This window comes from Girardinichthys multiradiatus, chromosome 21, assembly GCF_021462225.1.
Source record: "Girardinichthys multiradiatus isolate DD_20200921_A chromosome 21, DD_fGirMul_XY1, whole genome shotgun sequence".
Taxonomy (NCBI): domain Eukaryota; kingdom Metazoa; phylum Chordata; class Actinopteri; order Cyprinodontiformes; family Goodeidae; genus Girardinichthys; species Girardinichthys multiradiatus.
The window spans coordinates 1482002-1505430 of record NC_061813.1 but is presented as its reverse complement, the minus strand read 5'-3'; the positions used below and the strand labels follow the sequence as shown (position 1 = coordinate 1505430).

Genomic DNA, 23429 nt, shown 5'->3' with positions numbered 1-23429 from the left:
CGGTGGAAAGTAGAAATCAACGTCAAAGGGATTTCGTTCCTTTTTTATATTAAACCAGATAGGTGCATTTAGAGGTCTGGGCAGGATGAGGCATAGTGAAGGTGATTTAGAATCACTAGTAGTTAATCCAAGGTATCAACTTGTTGCATGCAATACTGATTGAAGTGTTTTATGCTGAGATGTTTTGATCTCCTGTGCAGAAGAAATCGTACAGCAACTAAGCTCTTCTTCCTGCTGTCTCGATCTTTTACCCACAGCTTTCTTTAAGAAAGCTTTGCCTGTAATAACATCTGATTTAACTCAAATAATAAACACGTCCCTTTTGTCAGGTGTTTTCCTCCAGGCCCTAAAAACAGCAATTATCAAACCTCTATTGAAAAAGAGCAACTTGGACAAGCTGCTACTACAGAACTACAGGCCTATATCAAACCTCCTCTTCATCAGTAAGATTATTGAAAAAGCTGTGTTTCAGCAGTTAAACAACTTCCTAACAACGACCAACCGCTTCGATGTCTTCCAGTCAGGCTTCCTGCTCACCACAGTACAGAGACTGCTCTTGTCAAGGTGTTCAATGACATCTGTATAAATGCAGACTGTGGAAGAACCACGGTGCTGGTATTATTGGACCTTAGTGCAGCATTCGACACTGTTGATCACTCCATTTTATTAGAGCGCCTGGAAAACTGGGTCGGCCTTTCTGGTACAGCACTCAACTGGTTTAAATCCTACTTGAAGGACAGGGACTTTTTTGTGTCAGTAGGTAACTTTACATCAGAGAGCACAAAAATCACATGTGGCGTTCCCCAAGGGTCCATCTTAGGGCCCCTCCTATTCAATATCTACATGCTCCCCCTAACTCAGATTTTAATAAACAACAACGTAAATTATCATAACTATGCAGACGACACACAGCTATACGTTACGATGTCACCAGGTGACCATGGACCCATTCAAGCGCTGGGTAAATGCTTAGAAGAAATCAATGCATGGATGGGCCTAAATTTTCTTCAGCTGAATCAAAACAAAACTGAAGTAATAATCTTTGGACCAAAGGAAGAGCGTTTAAAAGTTAGCACACAGCTTCAGTTAATACAGCTAGAAACCACCAGTCAGGCTGGAAACCTGGGTGTAGTGATGGACTCAGACCTGAACCTTCAGAGGAACATAAAGGTAGTAACTAGGTCGGCCTTCTATCACCTAAAGAACATCTCCAGGATTAAAGGACTAATGTCTCAGCAGGACTTTGAAAAACTAATTCATCTTTAGTAGAATTGATTACTGCAACGGTGTCTTCACAGGTCTGCCTAAAAAGTGGATCAATCAGCTGTAGTTGATCCAGAACGCTGCTGCCCGTGTCCTCACTAGAACTAATAAAGTGGAGCACATCGGCCCGGTTCTAAAGTCCCTACACTGGCTCCCTGTAGCTCAGAAAATAGACTTTAAAATACTTCTGTTAGTCTATAAATCACTGAATGGCTTAGCACCAAAATACATTACAGACTTGTTGTCAGTGGATCAACCAGCCAGACCTCTCAGGTCTTCTGGCTCAAATCTACTCTGCAGAACCAGAACCAGAACCAAACATGGAGAAGCAGCTTTTAGTTCTTATGCTCCACTAATCTGGAATAAACTGCCAGAAAACTGTAAAAGCGCCGAAACCCTAAGTTGCTTTAAATCAAGATTAAAAACGTTTAGAGTGGCCTTTGACTGGGCCATCTAGGCATGATTAGTTGTGTTTTCAGTCCAATTTTCCTTTCATTTTCTTATATATCATTCTATTCTCTTTATTTTATTTAAAAAAAATGTATTACCTCTGTTTGATTTGTTTTTCTGTATCTGTGTTTATTTTCTTTGTGATTGTATTGTAATTATATGTACAGCGCTTTGAGTGTCTCGTTGCTGAAAGGCGCTTTATAAATAACCTTACCTTACCTTACGCCTCAGTTTCGTTTACGCCTCAATTTCGTTTCCTCCCACCCTTTGTTCGAGATTTGGGACAATCAGGTGCTAGTGGCTGAAGTGTTCCTCCCCCCCACCCATGTTCTATCAGCTGATCGCTGGAATCGAGACATCAGCACCAGGAAGACTTCTCTTTCCATTTAACCCAAATTGCACATTTTGTCCATAAAACTGCTGGATTGATCTTCATAGACACTCAATGCGCATATATTTTCTTTTATTATTATTGTTAATTAGTCATTTTTATCCCTTTGGGTAGAATGCTGCGGGTTAGTTAGGTGAAGGTTTTTGGACCAGAATGGTGGAATATCAGGGCTATATGGCTTCAATAAATCTTCACATATATATTTAAGAGAAGCATTTCTGTTTATTTCATGCAAGAGTGATTCATCTGTCAAAATAGGGCGAAAGTTCCCCCACCAATTGGTGACACAGTTGATTAAACAGTGACATTTAGTGGTTTTGGTTAATAATTATCAATTATTAATGATAAATAACTAATTATAATTATTAAGAGCTTTGAGCCCATAATCACATCACCAGATGACATCTCTGAGTTCTATTCGTAAGCAATGATTTTTGGTTGAGAAATGATTTTCCTGAATTATGATTTTTTATTATAATTTTCATAAATATTAATTAATCAATAATCATAATCCTTACAAAAAGATATAATAAAATATTTACCTTAATATGAGGGGTGTACCCACTTTTGGGAGATACTGTAGCTTTTACTCTAAGACCTTCCAACTACTTATCCAGCACTATTCTACATTTGCACCATCCTTCAGCAGGACACCAGCTTAAGACACTTGAAAAGGTTTGATAGTCTTATCTGGACTCCACTCCTAGGGCATCTGGTAGCATATTGGGAGGAGAGGCTCATCCACAGACATCTCGACCCACAAGTCAAACTGATTCTAAAGATCTGTTTCTGACATATCAGCACCAGACACTCTAGGATCTTCTCTGGTAACTAGAAGGACTTTGTGGTATGTTGTATGGATCAGTGTAATCTAGACTCATCTGTGATTGACTGAACTCATCAGCTATGACGTTTTTATGTGCATGAACTGATGTTCATGTGACTGCTTTGTGTTTGGCTGGCAGCTGCAGGAGGAGGTGGAGGACCTGGCAGTCCGAATGGAACAGGCCAACAACGCTTTGCGTGGAGACTGGTCACTCTGGAGGACCAGAATGAGAGCTGACCTTAAATCTGCTTTTATCTCCACTGCTGTCAAGAATGTAGATTATTATGAGAAGGTGAGATTAATAGTTCAGTGGAACCCTTCCACTGACCTTTCATCCTTTTATGCCAGTTTGTATTCTTCTTTGTCTTCACATTTCCAGAACCTTGGCTGTTCAGTTCTTATAGAGGCTGTTTTCTGCTCTTACCTCAGAGGTGTTACTTTTCTAGTACAATAAGGTCTATACAGTAAGTTTCAAAAGGCAGTACTTGCTCAAATTATGTGCAGGTATTGATTGGTAAACAAATATTTTGTTCTGCCATCATCTTCTCTAAGTAAAATGCATTCCTACAACATTCCACTTATTAACATTTATTAGTGTGGATTGCTTAATAATAATATTCCCATGTAGACTAACTTTCTAAGGTGTACACATCTCTCTATAGTAACAGGTTTCTGTAGTATAAACAAACCATGATAAATCATTTTAAAACATCTTCCTCATATAGTGACATATAGTTAAGCCCTAAATTATTCATACCCCTGCCAGATTTAAATTTAAAATAATTGTCAGTTTCTTCCCCACATGTGCTGTCGGTATTTTAGCGGTGCCATACAGAGAAGCTGGCAGCCTGCATGTTCCAGGACAGCTTTGCACATCTGAAAGGGTAATAGGAGATGGTATCTCTATTGTGTGACTGATTTATTAAATCATGGCCTCATCAAGGAAATGGGAGCTTTGTAATTGTATGATCTTCAGCCACAGTGTGTGTGTGTGTTCTTGTCGCTGAGAGAACCATTTTTCAGATTTTTATTGCAAAGTGAGGACATTTTCCTGGTCCTCACTTTTTCAAATTCTGTTCTTGGGACAGGGGTTAGGTTTAGGACTAGGGTATGAATTGAGTTATTGTTAGGGTTAGGGTTAGTGTGAGGGTCAGGGTTAAGCACTAAAAATCAAGGAAAATGAATGGAAGTTAATTGAAGTAACCGAAAAGTCCTCATAAAGATAGTAAAACATGGATGTGTGTGAGTGTGCGTGTGTGCTTGTGTGTGTGGGTGAGTGTGAGTGTGTGTGTGCGTGCGTGCTTTGGGTAGATGCCTGTGTGAATTTGTTACCTATAAGAGTAAAATTGTTAGAACAGTGACAAACGTCAGCCACTAAGAGCAGCACAGGATAGGTCCCTGAAGGCCCACACTGACAGACACAGAGGTAGGTACACCAAGAGGTGCAGGGAGAGTAACAGGGTAACCGGATCCTCCAGTGGGGGCTCATCATTCCACACCGCAAGACCCTACAGCAGTGTGGTGTTGCCTGCGATAGGGAGGAGAAAGAATGGCCGCCGATGTGTTGACATGTATCTCATGTGTTCCCAATCTGTAATGCAAGGACTTAAGTATTACAAGAGATAGGAATGCATCAGAGATGGGGAGAAACTAAGCAATAGTAAGCTAGACGGGGCAGTTAACAGTGCAGCATGTAAATAATACAGCAATCAATTTTATACTGTACCAACCAGTTCTACCATTATGGTTTCAATCATAGAAATATGCTTCAGTATGCTTTCAGTGTGTTTTGGTCCTTGAGGCTCCATCTCTACCAGCAGAGGGCAGCAGCACCTCACTTTTATTTCTCATTCTTAGGTTCAGATTTTTTTTGTCTTGTGTAAGCTGTTTTAAAGCCAGTGAGATTCAGTTATTCTCTCTTAAAAACACAAATGATGGTCTTCCCATATTAACAGATCTGACTATATGTATGTAGTGGATGGTTGACTCCCTCACCAGGTAAAAAGGGTTTCAGTGTGACTAGCTATGAGTTAATGATCGTTTGCTTTCCAAAGAAATCCTACAAAAAAAAAAAATGCTGTGTTCATGCTAAAGAAGTTGTCTGCGTTTTTTAGGGAATTTCAAACTGCAAGGTCTCATACCTGATCCACCTGCTTGTTTCCAGCCACGGTTAGGAAGAGTTAGGCAGTACAAACCCCTATTTTTTAATTAATGCCTTAAATACTACCACAACCTTCAGTAACAGCAGCTCACTGTAAGCTGCTAGCTCACACTTTAAAACTCTAATATCCATAAAGACACCCTGCTGAAGTTATTCATTAGTTCTAATGTGTTTACCGGAGTTAAGTAATGGCACTTAGAAGGATGGGGGAAGGAATGATACCAAAGCCCAATCTCTAATCTTCCCTTTGGATTTACCACTTAGTCCTACGTCTTTTTTTTTTACATGGATAACAATCTGATTTGTTGCTGTTCAACGGGTACTTGGCATCGAGGCCTGCAGAAAGGCTATTATGGGTAGAGAAAAACTACTTCTTGATTGCTGAGTAAAGGGGCAACTAATCTATGCAGAAAGGAAGCCGTTGGATTTTGTGAGTTAAATTAGTAATTGCCTGTTTTCAAGATCTAAAGAAAAAGAAAAAAAGTCAGAAATATGTTTTGTGGTGATAGTTGAAGAAAAAATGTATTTTCTAAAGAAAGAGAACGATGATGACCATTCAATCAGCTTTATTAATTTGGCCTTATAAGGGAGATGGGTCTTGCAGTATCAGACGTATTACTGAGCAGAGCCGAGACCAAATCTGATGAGACACTTCCTTATATCAGCTTAGCAAAAACCCCATGTGGCCTGGCACCCCCTCTAGGAAGAGCAGAGGTGAGAATCAACCTAATATTCACGCAGACATCTCGACTCCTCTGTGATAAACATTTCCCCTTTAGCTTGTAAATGCAGTCAGGATGACCAACAGGAGGGAACAGGAAGGAAGGTGGAAGCCATTGTTAGGTCAGATGGATCATCACCTCAGAAGGACAAAATACATTTAAATTTTCTTTATCACAGCGACTGAAAAAGAAATATCAAAAATATGACTTGGCTGAAAAAGATTTGATGCAACATGTACTTCTGGGATAACTCAGTTTATTAGAAGTTGAGTCATGTCCAGTACATTTCCTACCTGCAGTTTGCCGCTCCTTTAGCATCTTCACTTTAGTGGCTTTGGAGCTAACAGTTAGTCAGAAAGGGGCCAACACCAAAGCAGAGTTTAATAAACTTAAAGTAACTCTAAACTGAACCATCTGGTGTGTGTCTGTGCAGGACTGCTTTAAACACCAGAGGTTACTGTTTGACAAAAGGTGTTTTGAATGGCAGGGAATATTGTTACAGACTGCAAACTATTACTATGGTTCTTATAAACAAGCTTTCTATGTAAATAAGTGTCTAATGCAAGTATGACACCAGTTTAATGTGTACAATATATTCATGAACTGATGTAACCTGTTTTTTTAGATTGGATTTATTTTAACATAGCAGATGTTTGGAACTTCTATCTTGTTCCTGCTCTGACTGGTTATTGTTGCTCTTTTTCAACAAACCAAAAAGCTAATAAAATTATCTACTGCAGAAAAGGCATTTATTCTGCATAACAACCTTAAAAATGAGCTGTTCCTTTAAACGTTCCTTCACTGCAACACAATTAAATAAGGAACAAAGCCACGCTTTCACTAAACGCCTGGTGACGGTTCCCCAGAAATGCAATTTTCTGGAAATCTCTATTTCCTGTTTATGTGTTTCCATTGTGAGGTCCAAAACAGGACAGGTAAAGTGGGATCACTACTGTTACTTCAGAACATGTTGCTACTTTGGAAATTTTTATAAAACTGGCTGACACTCCCAGAATGTATGGAAGAGAACAATAAAACTATAACCTGTGATTCCATCACAGCAATTACTCTCTATAAGATATGTAAATTGACTGCAAAGCTAAGTTAAACTTTGTGTAATTGTAACAACACAGATCTCTGCACCAGCAAAATTAGTTTCAACTTTAGTTTAAAGCAGACGAAAGGAAAAGAAAGGAGAAGAGATCTCTGGTCAGGAATCCATCCTGACAGTCAGATGTTGGGATTATTTTACATCAGTTACCCTCTAGAACAGACAAAAATCACCATCTAGTAAGCTATATACTAAGAAGCTGGATTAAAGATGCATGTAGCTGCTGTGACAGTCTGCCTTGTATTTTTCAACCTTAAAATGGTTGATGATTCACACTTTTTCATCTATATCTCAGAACATAAACACTGTAAAGTATTCTAGCACTCTGCTTTGAATTCCTAAAAAGTGACTTTGACATGTGCATCACTCTTTCTACCTCCAGACAGAAAGTTAATTGTTCATTTAGTATTTTCTCTAAGGTTTGCTGATTAGATATAAACAATGTATAACATAGTTGTATTCAACATAGGTAAACTGGATTTGCAAATGAAAATACATGGGTTGTAAAATTTAAAAAGATAAAATCAAAGAATTTAAGCCTGGAGATGCCTGACACGTACTGTTGGAAAGTTTCAACCAGTAAGAAATATTTTAGCACTATTCTTCTGCAAAGCAATTACAAGTTCTACTACCCTACCAGGGTCATTCCTGGGGTAGATTTCTGTCTAGAAAAATCGATCTGGTATTGGTTGCTTGAGTGGAAAAGACGGGATAAAAGAGGAATCTACCCTGGTTCCTGGAAACTGTTCCTGCAGTCAAAGCACAACTAGAGAGTAAAGGGAGGGTGCTGCTGATTAACATGGTAGCAAGGTGTCAGACTGGAAAGTTCTCAAGGCACCAAAATGATGCAACATATGGCAAAAACCTAACCTGGCATGTAAACAGAAACGCCTGAAAAGAATCTTAAAGCATTGATTAGCATGTGCACTTAAGTGTTATAGACCCAAACATGAGGCCATCTGTCTGACTGTTGATGCTGGCTAGAAACGTCCATCTGCCAAGGGAAGATTCTGCAGTAGAACCTAAAAAAAAGCTATATATATATCAAAATTCACAAATATTTGGCACTTTACAAAAAAGCGCCTAATTTCTCTACATAAATATAGTCACAAACAAAGTCCTACTCATAAACATAGGATTCCATTGAGAAAGCTATTTTTATCCTCTGCGTCTTGGCTTGGTTTTGTCAAACAAATGACATCATGTTTGTTCTTGGTGTCACACAGCTTCCCTGTTTTATGTAGACCTTCTTTGTTGGGAGGAGTCAACATGTCTTATGCTGATAAGAAATGGGGTTTTAAAAGCAAAATGAACCAAAATGTTGTTTAAAACGTATGGAGTCTGAGAGCTGTAAGATGGGGAAAGGAGGCAGAGAAGAGAAGTAGCACCATGTGTAAATCAGAACAATTCCTATGTAGGACATATTGGCTCAGCAGAACTAATAATACACAATAGTATTGTTAGGCAAAATGAGTTCCACAGAGTAAAGCTTTCAGTAGTTGCTACCTTCAGTAGTGAAGGACTCTAAAGCTTTGCTAAGAGAATCTATTTGCATCCATGCTTTACTGGAAACATGTACACAAATATAGCTATAAAAATTTATCTTGGTGTGAAAATAGCTTAAATGTTTTTTGAAATGTCTTCAGACAGGCTAAGCTCACACTGTTAATTGTGGGAAAGTATCATATGGGTGTTGGTGAGGGCCATTTTTGCCCCAAGGCCTGTAAATGATTTAAGATTGTGGAGCACAGAGATATGACATTGAAGAATCAAATAAGATGCCAGCTCCTGGAAGCGTTTTTATTCCATCTAGAAAGAGTTCAGGCCAGAAAAGAGTTCAGAGTGGTAGCGTGAGGAAGAAAGCATAATCCAGGGCTATGAGTGTTTGCCCCCTTACAAAGTGCCTCTGTTTTTGGCTTTTTGTCCTACTAAAATACTTCAAATCAGGAAAGAAATGTTAATATCAGACTCCAATAACCTGAGTAAATCAAAAGCAGCTGTTTTCAAATGATTTTATATGTTTTCAGATGACCTAACCTGGCCCTATGTGAGAAGGTAATTGCCCCTTTATACAAAAATATATACAGTACATCTGGAGAAGGTTATTTGTTAAAGCCTTAGAAACGTTGAAAGATGACTTGAGAAAACAAAACTGGGATGCAATATATGTACATGATGTAAACCAGGCATATGACTCTTTCATAATAATACTGCAAGGACTGTGTGACAAAAATTGCGACTTGTGCTGTTTTTCGCCAAAGAATGTTATTGACAAACCATGGATGACAAAAGGATTAGGACATTCCTGAGGGCGCTATGCTGGTGGTGTAGGGGTTATATAGAGGCTACAGTCCTCGAAGAGGCCGTCCTGGATTCGAGTCCCAGGTCCTTCCCCCTCTTTCTGCCTCTATTCCCTGTCTGCCTACTGAAAATAGAGGCCTCTAGTGCCAAAAAAAAAAAAAGAAAAAGAAATGCCTTTAGGAAGAAAAAATATTTAGATAAACGTTTCTTAAAAATAAGAACAAAAGAGGCTGAAAGAAAACGTAAAAAATACTTTTACAGTCAGTTATTAAGTAAAAAGAAAAATAACATGAAGACTCAGTGGGGTATAATAAACAATGGGATAAAAAATGATCCAAGACGAATATGTTTTTGTATACTTTTTTTATGTATATATCAATGATCTAGTTCATGTACCTAGACATCTTCAAAGTAATCTCTTTGCAGATGACACCACTTTTTTCTATTCTGGTGAAAATGTGACAGATGTGTTGGATGTAGTTAAAAAGGATTTGAGTAGCATAAAATCATGGTTGAATGTAAATAAATTATCAATGAATGTTCAAAAATCTAATTACATGATATTTAGCTATAGAGTGATTGGGGCTGTGATTAAGCGTGTGAGAGAGATCAAATACGTGGGTGTTACTCTTGGTGAAAACATACAGGTCCTTCTCAAAAAATTAGCATATTGTGATAAAGTTCATTATTTTCCATAATGTCATGATGAAAATTTAACATTCATATATTTTAGATTCATTGCACACTAACTGAAATATTTCAGGTCTTTCATTGTCTTAATACGGATGATTTTGGCATACAGCTCATGAAAACCCAAAATTCCTATCTCACAAAATTAGCATATCATTAAAAGGGTCTCTAAACGAGCTATGAACCTAATCATCTGAATCAACGAGTTAACTCTAAACACCTGCAAAAGATTCCTGAGGCCTTTAAAACTCCCAGCCTGGTTCATCACTCAAAACCCCAATCATGGGTAAGACTGCCGACCTGACTGCTGTCCAGAAGGCCACTATTGACACCCTCAAGCAAGAGGGTAAGACACAGAAAGAAATTTCTGAACGAATAGGCTGTTCCCAGAGTGCTGTATCAAGGCACCTCAGTGGGAAGTCTGTGGGAAGGAAAAAGTGTGGCAGAAAACGCTGCACAACGAGAAGAGGTGACCGGACCCTGAGGAAGATTGTGGAGAAGGGCCGATTCCAGACCTTGGGGGACCTGCGGAAGCAGTGGACTGAGTCTGGAGTAGAAACATCCAGAGCCACCGTGCACAGGCGTGTGCTGGAAATGGGCTACAGATGCCACATTCCCCAGTCCTGGGCTACAGAGAAGCAGCACTGGACTGTTGCTCAGTGGTCCAAAGTACTTTTTTCGGATGAAAGCAAATTCTGCATGTCATTCGGAAATCAAGGTGCCAGAGTCTGGAGGAAGACTGGGGAGAAGGAAATGCCAAAATGCCAGAAGTCCAGTGTCAAGTACCCACAGTCAGTGATGGTCTGGGGTGCCGTGTCAGCTGCTGGTGTTGGTCCACTGTGTTTTATCAAGGGCAGGGTCAATGCAGCTAGCTATCAGGAGATTTTGGAGCACTTCATGCTTCCATCTGCTGAAAAGCTTTATGGAGATGAAGATTTCATTTTTCAGCATGACCTGGCACCTGCTCACAGTGCCAAAACCACTGGTAAATGGTTTACTGACCATGGTATCACTGTGCTCAATTGGCCTGCCAACTCTCCTGACCTGAACCCCATAGAGAATCTGTGGGATATTGTGAAGAGAACGTTGAGAGACTCAAGACCCAACACTCTAGATGAGCTAAAGGCTGCTATCGAAGCATCCTGGGCCTCCATAAGACCTCAGCAGTGCCACAGGCTGATTGCCTCCATGCCACGCCGCATTGAAGCCGTCATTTCTGCCAAAGGATTCCCGACCAAGTATTGAGTGCATAACTGTACATGATTATTTGAAGGTTGACGTTTTTTGTATTAAAAACACTTTTCTTTTATTGGTCGGATGAAATATGCTAATTTTGTGAGATAGGAATTTTGGGTTTTCATGAGCTGTATGCCAAAATCATCCGTATTAAGACAATAAAAGACCTGAAATATTTCAGTTAGTGTGCAATGAATCTAAAATATATGAATGTTAAATTTTCATCATTACATTATGGAAAATAATGAACTTTAACACAATATGCTAATATTTTGAGAAGGACCTGTAGAATTCATTGATCATTCCTTATTTGTCCTTTTGTGTAGAAGTTTGAGGGAATGCCTGTAAAATGTATACAAATTCTACTTTTCTTTTGTAAAAAAGAGCTGTTAGAACTATAAGCCAAAAATGCTACAGAGATCCAAAAAAATCGTTCTTCAAATTAAATTTAATGAAATGTCACGACTTGGTGGACTATTATATTCTGCTAGTAATGTTTAAAATACATAACAGTATATTACCAGCACGTGTGCAAAAAAGATTTATTAAAAGAGATAGAATTTATAATTTGAGAGGATCAGAGATTTGTAAAAAACGTAAAGAACTAAACAAGTGGAACATTGTAGTTCTGTTTATGAAATAAATCTGTGGAACAATCTGTCTAAAGAAACCAAAGAGAGTAGATACATTTTTATTTTTGAGAAAATAATAAAATGTAATATTCTATCAAGGCTGCACGGTGGTGCAGTTGGTAGCACTGTTGCCTTGCAGCAAGAAGGTCCTGGGTTCGATTCCCGGCCTGGGGTCTTTCTGCATGGAGTTTGCATGTTCTCCCCGTGCATGCGTGGGTTCTCACCGGGTACTCCGGCTTCCTCCCACAGTCCAAAGACATGCCTGTTAGGTTAATTGGTAACTCTAAAATTGCCCTTAGGTGTATGAATGAGTGTGTGCATGGTTGTTTGTGTGTTGCCCTACGATGGACTGGCGACCTGTCCAGGGTGACCCCGCCTCTCGCCCATAGACTGCTGGAGATAGGCACCAGCTCCCCCGCGACCCACTATGGAATAAGCGGTAGAAAATGACTGACTGATTCTATCAAGGCATAACAAAGTATAATGATTCAGTAGAGAGCTGTTTCAATATAAAGATATGTTCATTTATTTATATACGCACACACACACAAACAAACATATTGTTAGCCTTGTGTTTAAAGATGTATCTATATGAGGATGTCTGTTTGTCCGAACACATTTGGGCTTTGGAGTAGGGCAGTGGTCTGGACCACACGAGCAAGTGTGGTCTAGAGTGGCTCATAAAAACAAAAATGAAGGTTTTGGGGTGGCCAAGTCAAAGTCAGGACTTGAATTTGATTTAAATGGTGTGTCATAAACTTAAACAGGCCTTTTATACTCTCAAGTGTGGCTGAATTAAACAACTCTGTTAGGAAGAGTGGAAACTGCTCCTCCTTTGATAAGCATTTGTTTTTGTTTGGCTGAATCATATTTGCCAAAAATGAATTCAGAAAAAATATTCAAGAGAAATATTATTTGTCGTACAAAGACTTTAGAACTGATGTCTTGGGATATTTTTAGGGGTTTTGAATTTATTCTAACACTTAAAAGCCAGACAGTCATAGCTTCAGCTGTCTGGTTGGCAGTTATTCCCATATAATATGGATATACTGCTGAGTGACTTGAATATCAACAGGAGCGGGCATATGCTCCCAATGAAGACCTATTTGACCAGACTGTGCAGCTTTGTTGTTTCTCACTGTGGATCGTTTTGAAGGTAATTATCCTTTTTTTACCTAATTGGAGCTTGAAGATGAAAATCTAAAACCTGATGAGAACATGCATCATAGTCCAATCTGTAAAAACAAACAATTGTTCCAGTGAGAAGACATGTAGTCCTGACCTGGAATCATTTCCCATAAACTGTAAATTGTTTTATTCACAGAGGGAGTTTTCCTCGCTTGTATCCGAGCTACCGCACCCTGTTGGCGGTCAGACGCCTCGGAGCTCCTCCGGTCCTTTTGGAACCCCGGAAACAGTCACTACTCTATCTAAAGACTCTTAAAGGAACGACTCTCAACCAGTTTCTAACTTTTAGCTCCTTTAATCTAAATTAAGGCAGAGGAATGATTACAGAGATTAGCGCTGAGGCTCCCGTCTCGGACCGTCGCCGTCTGTTAGAGGATGACGAAGAGCCTCGATAGAAGGTCACATGTAGTTTTATATTTGGCACTCCAATGCAATGGATTTTCCCTCCCTCAGTGATTATCAGTAGACTATGTGTCACCATTGTGGTGTCTCTCTGTTAGATTGTGTAGTAGCGGGTGTCCATACTTCATCTACTATCAAACCCAGTGGCCCAGTTTCAGGTCATTTATGACAAACCTTGGGCCATTTGTCCTTGTACTGTGTGTCTACGAGCTTCTTATCCTATTTTAACAAAAGGGAAACATTAGAACTTATACTTTACTTCACTATTGTATAAAAGGTAAAAATAGCTATGAGCAATATTAATAAAGGTTATTCCTAACAACCCCCCTGATGAGGTGTCATTTAAAGGCACCTCACTAATTTAGATCAGTTAACCCCCTTGGCACTGGGTAGTGGACCACCTGCAACTGGGTACCCACCCCCAGTCTTAAAATGGAATATAAAATCATATGTTCATACCGGGCCGATTACGCCCAATCGTAGGTAATCATCAACTACTATTATCATTATCATTAAAGCAGGCCACATAGTGGCTTAATCAAATGAATCTTAGCCAAAAATATTTCATCATTACAAAACAATGTACCTGTTTAACACAATTAGAAAACGTATTTAAAGCAGCCTCCATTTATGACTTAACATGTCCTAAAAATCAACCTATAGAGGTGAACACATAACTAAAAAATAACCTGCGAGGTTCTATTAATACTTTCATTCATGACAGGTGCTTAACTAATTTCATTTAATCAATCTATCATTAACTTATCTGGTACAGCATTCATACCATTAAATCAAATATTCTGATTCCTTTAATATCAACATTATTCATTAAGTCATAGAAATCAGTGTGAAGGATAACGGGTCAGATGGCGGGCTCCCCCCCTAAAAATCACTTATGGGTTATCCTCTGTCAATCCAGTGAGCCTGATCACGGCCCCCTCTTTCTTACACCCTTGATTTGAGGGGCCCGACCCTTTAACTATTGGCATCTGACAGGCGGTTGGCACTCCCGGACCCCCTTTAATGAAGCCCATGGTTGTAGTCATGCCCCTAAGGATGTTGTGTAAGCTGTAGCAGTGAGCGGTGCGCCAGATAAGCAACAAGGGCTGATATATTTAATTAGGGCAGCAAAGAGATAATTAGAAAAGGCCACAGAATCATACATCCATAACAATCCCCCTGTTGAGGTGGGAAGAACCCACCTCACATCAATCAATGTGTCTAGTGCATATGGTCCTAAGCTAGAATATTGGCGGCAGTTCCTTCCGTCCGTCGCGTAACTCCGGCGCCCCAAATGGAGTGCCATTTCTCTGGTAACTGCCTGCAGCCCTCAGTGTGTGGACCCCCTCTGTTTCCCATAGAACAGACCTGTGATGTGTGTCTGAAATTTAAATGATTAAAACATCACAAATAGATGATAATGCCCTGTTGAAAAATTAAAACAACAAAAAAAAAAAAAAAACTAGAAGCATAGTGGAAATGAGCAGCACAATGTGTATCAGTATATAGAAGACCCTGAATCGTAAACCCTGTTCAATTACCTATTGCAGTCGTCTGGTCCTCCTCCTCCTACTAAGTTGTAACCAACATCATCTATAAATAAATAACTCAGAAGCAAATAGGAAGTTATAATTTTTATTCATGAAGTTATTTGAATTGATTAAATAATTGAACACTCCTTTAACTCTTCATGCAAATTATTCCACAATTTCCCACATTCACAGAAGTAGACATTTGTTTGTTAATTATTCACAGTTTTACGTTAGAAATCCTTCTCTCTGTGATTTTTGATTTTGTGACCTCCTTTCAAATTTACCAGGATTCCTTCAAGCTTTAACCCAACAAATATAATTTTAACAGTTTATTTCTTTATCACGTTCCCTCTGTTGAAGTAACCCAGCCCACTCAAACATTTATGACACAGATTCCACATAATAGTATTTTGTTAGTTGAAAGCAAAAAGATGAGTTAATCTTACCGTTTGACGTTATGGTTACTGGAATAAATAAATTTAGTTTCACAAGCACATTTTTGATGTGTTAACTGGAAATGAAATGTTAAGTCAAAAGATATCGAATCGAACCTATTCGTACGTTCTTCCTTTTTTGATTTCTCTGAGGTTTCCTTCAGAGGACGTCTCTCCCTTGCTGCAATATGATTTGTGCTAAAATTTGCTCACCTTAGTCATGCTGTCATCCAACCAGACCTTCACACTGTGTGTGGTGGAGCTCACCACTTGAAAGGGTCCAATCCACCTTGGGTCTTCCCAAGATCTGTGGAACACCCTTCTGTATATCCACTCCCCAGACTCAATGTGCTCCGGCGTCTCCCCTGTTGGTTCTTTTGTTAGGGCCTCCTGTGTGTTATGAGACAAAAACTTTACAGCAGATTAAAATCTTTGAACATGTCAGTTGTTCTCTCTGTGAATCCATACTGGGTTCACACCCCGACTGAAGAGAGGAGGTGAAAGGTCAGGGTATGGTTCTTCCTGTCAGCGGCTGATGGGGAGTTAAACCCATGAGCTCAGTGGGTGATGATCTTATGTAAAACATCACCAAGGGCAGCGCATCCAGACACTTCATTTTTGTATAACTTTAGCTAATCGTTTTTTGATTGTGTGATTATCTCTCTCAGCCGACCAGGTGAAAGTGTCAAGCATCTCTACATCCTTTCACTCTGTTGTCAGAATCCATAAAATCAATAACAGTTTCCTTTAGGGCTTGTTGGGAACAGGAAATGCTCCAGTATCTGTTTTCATGAGAATCTTATATGTAGATAATATAATAGAGTCATCTTCTCACCTTTAACCCAAAAATCACATTTATATCGTAACCCAGTTAGTTGCTACTTTATTGTCCGTTAACTAGTAGCCAAAGTTAGATTTGTTCCATAAAATGTTTTGAAATCATCCCCAGAACAAAGTATTCACATCATTTACCATGAAGGTGTCCAGTGTTTTGGACAACCTACTTTTCAAACACATTGATAATTTAATTATATCTACCTAAATTAGACCTTTAGGGTCCTTCCCCGTAACCTCTACCCTCAATACTAGATAAAGTAATTTGCATATTCTGTACAACCTTAATCATATCATTATTTAGTTATTCATTCCTGTTAAACATTTGATCACTATAAACAGTCATTTTGTCCCCAATAAATCCATTTCCATTTTCCCATCCTATGATTATTATTATTTCTTTATGTTTTCTCTGAAGTCTAAAGGTTAGTCAGACAAACATTGAAACAGAAATTTAGACAAACATTTAAGACACACAACACATGCCGGCTTCAGCCTCCCCTCTTAAAGAAGTTTGTTGCCAAATCTTTTACCATCAAATTATTCAACCAGAACCCTATGGCAGAATGACAGGTTCTATTTGGTTCTGTTCCCATTCCAAAGAGAATTTAGATCCAATTTCACCTCAAGAAAATTCATAAGAAATTTAAGTTTTCACCCTCTGAAACTAAAACCCAGAACATTGTTCCAACTTACGAGCATCTGAACACATCTAGGGAACACTGACATTAGAGAAAAACAAAACTTGGTGAACTCTAAAACGTTCATTAGTTGTCTGAACACAACTATGAATCAAAACCCAGAACAAAAATGAGCTCACAGAAACTAAAACATACCATTTGATCCATGAACCTTTCACTCATGTGGCCCACATCATTCATCATTCATACCTTGGGCGTTCATTCATTCCTGTCACCTTCTTCTCAACCACACGTTTTCAACCCTCAAACACAATCTTTCGATTCCTATTGTTCCTGAACCCCAGAGATCTTATGTTCTAAGTAATAATGAGTCAATGGACCCATTTGTCAGGCTGGTCCCAGCCACCTTTTCAGGCCTTCTTCACCTCGGAGAAAAATAAAGGTTTAGGGTTATCGCTCACATCATCAGGCAATATAGTGGGACGACTCTTCATCAACCATCCCAGAGAAATCATGAGTATTGTGACCGACAATGCCTGAAAATAATTTGATCATACAGTCATCCCAGTACAACAAATTAACACGAACAAGAAATCACAAACTTGGGTAGTGAAATCAGCATTTTTCTTTCTTTCACCTTCTTCATTTGACAACACATAATCATATTTGTACATTGTTATTTCCATTATTATTTTATACAAAGAAGACAAAAATAAACGACATTGCAGTCTTGCTGTGTAACAGCTTATGAAGGAAAAAATGAAGATAAAAAGCAAATAGATTAGTTATAAACAAAATCATTTCGTTCAGAAAAATGAAAGTATAGCCCACCTTTGTAGCACCTGGTGGTCTGACACAAAAACTATGGATACTTGGCCTATTGTCATCTTTTTGCAGCATCAAGTAGTGAAAGTTGAAAATTAATTTGTACTTCTGCCTACCACAATAAACCTATTTATGCATAAATTTAGACGGTGCCATCTAAACAATAGAGCACCTTTGGGATGTGGTGTAGATTCGCATGATGGATGCAGCTGACAAATCTGCAGCATCTGTATGATGCTATCATGTCAATATGGACCAAACTCTCTGAGGAATGTTTCCAGTACCTTGTTGAATCTATGCTACCAAGGATTAAGGCAGTTCTGAAGGCAAAAGGGGTCCAACCCGGTACTAGCAAGGTGTACCTAATAAAGTGGCTGATGAGTGTATTTCCAAATGTATTTATGTCAGCTGTATGTTTGTCTATGTGTAGCACCTTACCACCAAAGCAAATTCCTCGTACAGGTAAAACACTACTTGGCAATAAAGTTTTTTTCTGTTTCTCATTTGAGTCAAGTCCAGAACACTTGATGACAAGAACTTCCATATGTTGGAGGTTCTCGTGTTTATTTGGCATCAGCCTGAAAGGTCTAATATGTGGACCTGCACCACAGCTCATATCTTTATTTTGCTTCAGCTTCAGTTGTGGCATTTCCGCTTCTGAATTTCCTTTCATGATTTCAGCTGCCTCTTGCTGTGCCAAGATGCTGTTTTTGCTGCTGAGAGAAATTGGCTGTTAAATGGAGAGTTGGTGGGCCGCGGCACTGACTTATTGCTCTCTCCAAAAAAAGTGCAAGTACCTTGAAGAAACGGACTGTTTTATTGATGTGCTCTGACACAGTGGCACCCAGGTTTCCACAAAAGGGCCTCTGGATGCATTTGTGTTTATTGGTATGTGCTTGTCATTTTCACTCCATGGCTGGATGGCTTTCTGCCTCCTAGATAACTACCTCTATGTCATAAAAGTGCGATTTGCTTTGTCAAGTCTTTCATTTTACACACACACACACACACACACACACGTAAGCTCTGCAGCCATGTTGATGAGACGGCAAAAAATTTCTTTGAAAAAAGAATTTAGGAAAAATGAAAGAAGTGCTGAGATAGACCTTCAAAGGTCCACTGTTATTCAGACTTTTGTCATGTCTGAATTACAGCCGAGGGAAACCTGGTGATAAAACTTAATTACAGGATAATTCAAGTCAACTTACACATTTGATTTTCCTCATCAGTTGACTTGAAAGTATTAAAGCCATTCAGTGCCTTCCTGTACAGATCCTTGTGGTGCTGGTCCGACTTTATAACTAATCAGACTCTTTGAAAAGTGATGTTCCCTTCTGATCTCCTTTACTTTTGGCTTTGGTAATGTGTTACATTAAGCTTTGACTGTGTGCTCATTTTCACAGGAATCTCATAAATCATTAAGTTCTTTTTACATTTGGAGAACTTTGAAGAAGTTTGGGTTTTGCTTTGTTGTGCTTTGGATGTTTTCTAGTTTTTATGTAACTGAGTGACCCAAAACCATCAAAATAATCAACATTTGTAAAGGGAAAAACATTTGTAAAGGGTTTAAGACGGACGGACAGCCAAGCAGACATGCTTTCTAGTCTTTACTTTCCTCCTATCGGACCCAGTCCTTGACTGATCTGCTGCTGGTGTCTAGAAACCAGCTTCACTAAGGAGAGAAGAGGCTTTCTCTGGGCAACCCTTTTAAAGAAGTCATACTTGATCCATTTTGCTTTCCAGTTGTCCTGGCTTGAACTTCCTAAGATGTAGTTATTGGGCTCTTAAATGTTTCCCCATTGTGAGTAATCTTTCTCTGTGTAAAAGGATTGGGAAGGGTTAAAAGACTGTGTACAAACAGATTGTTACGCAGAATATTTGCTTCTTGTAGGTCTTTGCTAATGTGCTTCTACTTGGGCTGCACAATATATCGCAATTATATTGTCATCATAATATTTATATTACCAAGGACTGTGTGGAGTCCAGTAACTGTTGGCTAATGTATTTTAATTGTTATAAACTTGCATTTTACATGTTAATCAGAATGATGGAGGCACAGATGAGAAAGAGAGGAAAGAAGAAAATAGGCAGATATCACACCTAATATCATCACAATATTTACCAATATAATCGCCATCAGAAAATGTTCTAATATTGTGCAGCCCTAGCTTCCACCTTGGCATTGTGTGAACTTACACCTGGAAAGTCTGACCTATCCTGGAGCTAACACCTGCTGTTGAGCAGGAATCCAGAGGATCTGATTAGCAGAACCTGGCTGCTAAGTTCTCTCTTAAATTATGTAGAAACAGGAAGGCTGGACCAAAGTTTTACTTGGCAGGAATTTTTGAAGTGTTTGACTTTCTTTCTACTCATGATAATGACAGTGACCCTCTTTCTTGCAGTGCCTGGCTGTGTGGGAGTCCTTCCTCCTTTCTCAGAGAGGTGGGTCAATGGAGCAAAGAAATGAGGAAGATGCTTCCTAAAGTGTGAGGTTGCCTGCTTCCTTCCTGACCATACAAAGGCCACCATCTGATCTGTCCATGCTGAAACTGAAGACCCATCCTCTGGTGAATAAAGTGGTAGAAGTGCGTCATTTATACAAGATTCATGTGAATCTTTTCTTTCTCTTTGAACAAAGAGGCTAGTCCTACTCTTACCACACAGCTTAGTTGACTTAATTCCACACATGTAGATGGCCAGATGATTTTCCATGATGTAATGGTGCAGGAACTACATACATTGTGAAACATGTTACAGATGTTCTCGTGACCAGTTTGATCGTTTCTTAGTATGACTGCAGTGGAGCCATTAAAAGAACTGTTGTGAGATTGCGGCACTCATTCATTCTGTTGCTTATCAGCAGACAGTCATGCATCAGTTAAGCCAGTGATGCTCTGAACTGGTGCTTTATAAACTGTAGGAACTAATTCTTGTATTTGTAAATTGTTTTGTAGATCAGTAACTAAAGGGAGTGTACACTACACATGGGTCAGCTTTCTCTCTCATCATAGATCCCCATTAAATGTCATTAATCGTCCGCCGTATTGTGCTTGTTGAAAAATAAAGTTTACATGCAAGATAATGTATGAGCAATGTAATTCTAATTGAAAACTGCAATATTTTTTTTTTATGTGCAAATTGTATTATTAATGGCAAATAAAGGACAAAAATATGATTTTACCATAATAATAAAGATTGACATCACTTGAAACAATTTTGGCTTCTCTTTGCAGACTCATGCAGTAAAAAGAAATGAAACATCTCTACTATCCTCCCAGGTTTAGTAGCTGAAGAGACTTGGAGCACTTTTCTCTAGGATGTGCACCGTATTATTAGCTGCGTTTTGTTTTTGTTTTTTCATTCCAGTGTTTCCACCGAGTGATTCCTGATGTGCCTCCAACAGTAACAGCATCGATAAAATGTGTCTGTAATTAGGCCTCATCCTTTTAAAGATAACCTGAGTAAATACAAAAAAACCAAAACTTTTCAAAAGATGATTTTATTCATTAACGGCCAAAAGCTAACCTAACCTTGCCCTATGTGGAAACGTTCTGGCCCCCTTGTTAAATCGTGAAATAACTGTGATGAACCTTTTATAGTGACCTAGATATTGCCAGACCTGCTGAATCAATCTTAACCCAGAACCTGTCTGACAACAGTGAGTTGGCTAATGGATATCAAGAAGCAACACCTGATCTAAAGGAACACAAGAACTGATGAGAAACATCTACACTGATATCCATCAGACTGGAATGGGTTACAAAGCCAAGTATAAGATTTTGTGACTCCCGCAAAACACAATAGGAGTTGTGGTCCACAAATGGAGAAAGCAAAGCTTTTCTGAAGACACTTTGACATGAATTTGTGGTCTTAAACTGAATTTTCTATGCCAAGTAAAAAACCAGAATAAATACTAGACATAAGAGTCTATATACAGGTCCTTCTCAAAATATTAGCATATTGTGATAAAGTTCATTATTTTCTATAATGTAATGATGAAAATTTAACATTCATGTATTTTAGATTCATTGCACACTAACTGAAATATTTCAGGTCTTTTATTGTCTTAATACGGATGATTTTGGCATACAGCTCATGAAAACCCAAAATTCCTATCTCACAAAATTAGCATATTTCATCCGACCAATAAAAGAAAAGTGTTTTTAATACAAAAAAACGTCAACCTTCAAATAATCATGTACAGTTATGCACTCAATACTTGTTCGGGAATCCTTTTGCAGAAATGACTGCTTCAATGCGGCGTGGCATGGAGGCAATCAGCCTGTGGCACTGAGGTCTTATAGAGGCCCAGGATGCTTCGATAGTGGCCTTTAGCTCATCCAGAATGTTGGGTCTTGAGTCTCTCAACGTTCTCTTCACAATATCCCACAGATTCTCTATGGGGTTCAGGTCAGGGGAGTTGGCAGGCCAATTGAGCACAGTGATACCATGGTCAGTAAACCATTTACCAGTGGTTTTGGCACTGTGAGCAGGTGCCAGGTCGTGCTGAAAAATGAAATCTTCATCTCCATAAAGCTTTTCAGCAGATGGAAGCATGAAGTGCTCCAAAATCTCCTGATAGCTAGCTGCATTGACCCTGCCCTTGATAAAACACAGTGGACCAACACCAGCAGCTGACACGGCACCCCAGACCATCACTGACTGTGGGTACTTGACACTGGACTTCTGGCATTTTGGCATTTCCTTCTCCCCAGTCTTCCTCCAGACTCTGGCACCTTGATTTCCGAATGACATGCAGAATTTGCTTTCATCCGAAAAAAGTACTTTGGACCACTGAGCAACAGTCCAGTGCTGCTTCTCTGTAGCCCAGGACTGGGGAATGCGGCACCTGTAGCCCATTTCCTGCACACGCCTGTGCACGGTGGCTCTGGATGTTTCTACTCCAGACTCAGTCCACTGCTTCCGCAGGTCCCCCAAGGTCTGGAATCGGCCCTTCTCCACAATCTTCCTCAGGGTCCGGTCACCTCTTCTCATTGTGCAGCGTTTTCTGCCACACTTTTTCCTTCCCACAGACTTCCCACTGAGGTGCCTTGATACAGCACTCTGGGAACAGCCTATTCGTTCAGAAATTTCTTTCTGTGTCTTACCCTCTTGCTTGAGGGTGTCAATAGTGGCCTTCTGGACAGCAGTCAGGTCGGCAGTCTTACCCATGATTGGGGTTTTGAGTGATGAACCAGGCTGGGAGTTTTAAAGGCCTCAGGAATCTTTTGCAGGTGTTTAGAGTTAACTCGTTGATTCAGATGATCAGGTTCATAGCTCGTTTAGAGAGCCTTTTAATGATATGCTAATTTTGTGAGATAGGAATTTTGGGTTTTCATGAGCTGTATGCCAAAATCATCCGTATTAAGACAATGAAAGACCTGAAATATTTCAGTTAGTGTGCAATGAATCTAAAATATATGAATGTTAAATTTTCATCATGACATTATGGAAAATAATGAACTTTATCACAATATGCTAATTTTTTGAGAAGGTCCTTCTCAAAATATTAGCATATTGTGATAAAGTTCATTATTTTCCATAATGTCATGATGAAAATTTAACATTCATATATTTTAGATTCATTGCACACTAACTGAAATATTTCAGGTTTTTTATTGTCTTAATACGGATGATTGTGGCATACAGCTCATGAAAACCCAAAATTCCTATCTCACAAAATTAGCATATGATTAAAAGGGTCTCTAAATGAGCTATGAACCTAATCATCTGAATCAACGAGTTAACTCTAAACACCTGCAAAAGATTCCTGAGGCCTTTAAAACTCCC

General features: G+C 39.1%; 1 protein-coding gene across 1 annotated transcript in view; it reads left to right on the top strand.

The window, feature by feature from the left end:
* Window positions 1-20850, top strand: part of snx7 (sorting nexin 7) — a 55320-nt gene extending 34470 nt beyond the window's left edge. Inside the window, exons 8-9 of the mRNA XM_047348927.1 lie at window positions 3070-3222; window positions 20042-20850. Of these exons, the coding sequence (XP_047204883.1) occupies window positions 3070-3222; window positions 20042-20122 (234 nt within the window). The 3' untranslated portion in view covers window positions 20123-20850. The remainder of the gene's footprint in view (window positions 1-3069; window positions 3223-20041) is intronic.
* The last annotated feature ends 2579 nt before the right edge of the window (window positions 20851-23429 follow it).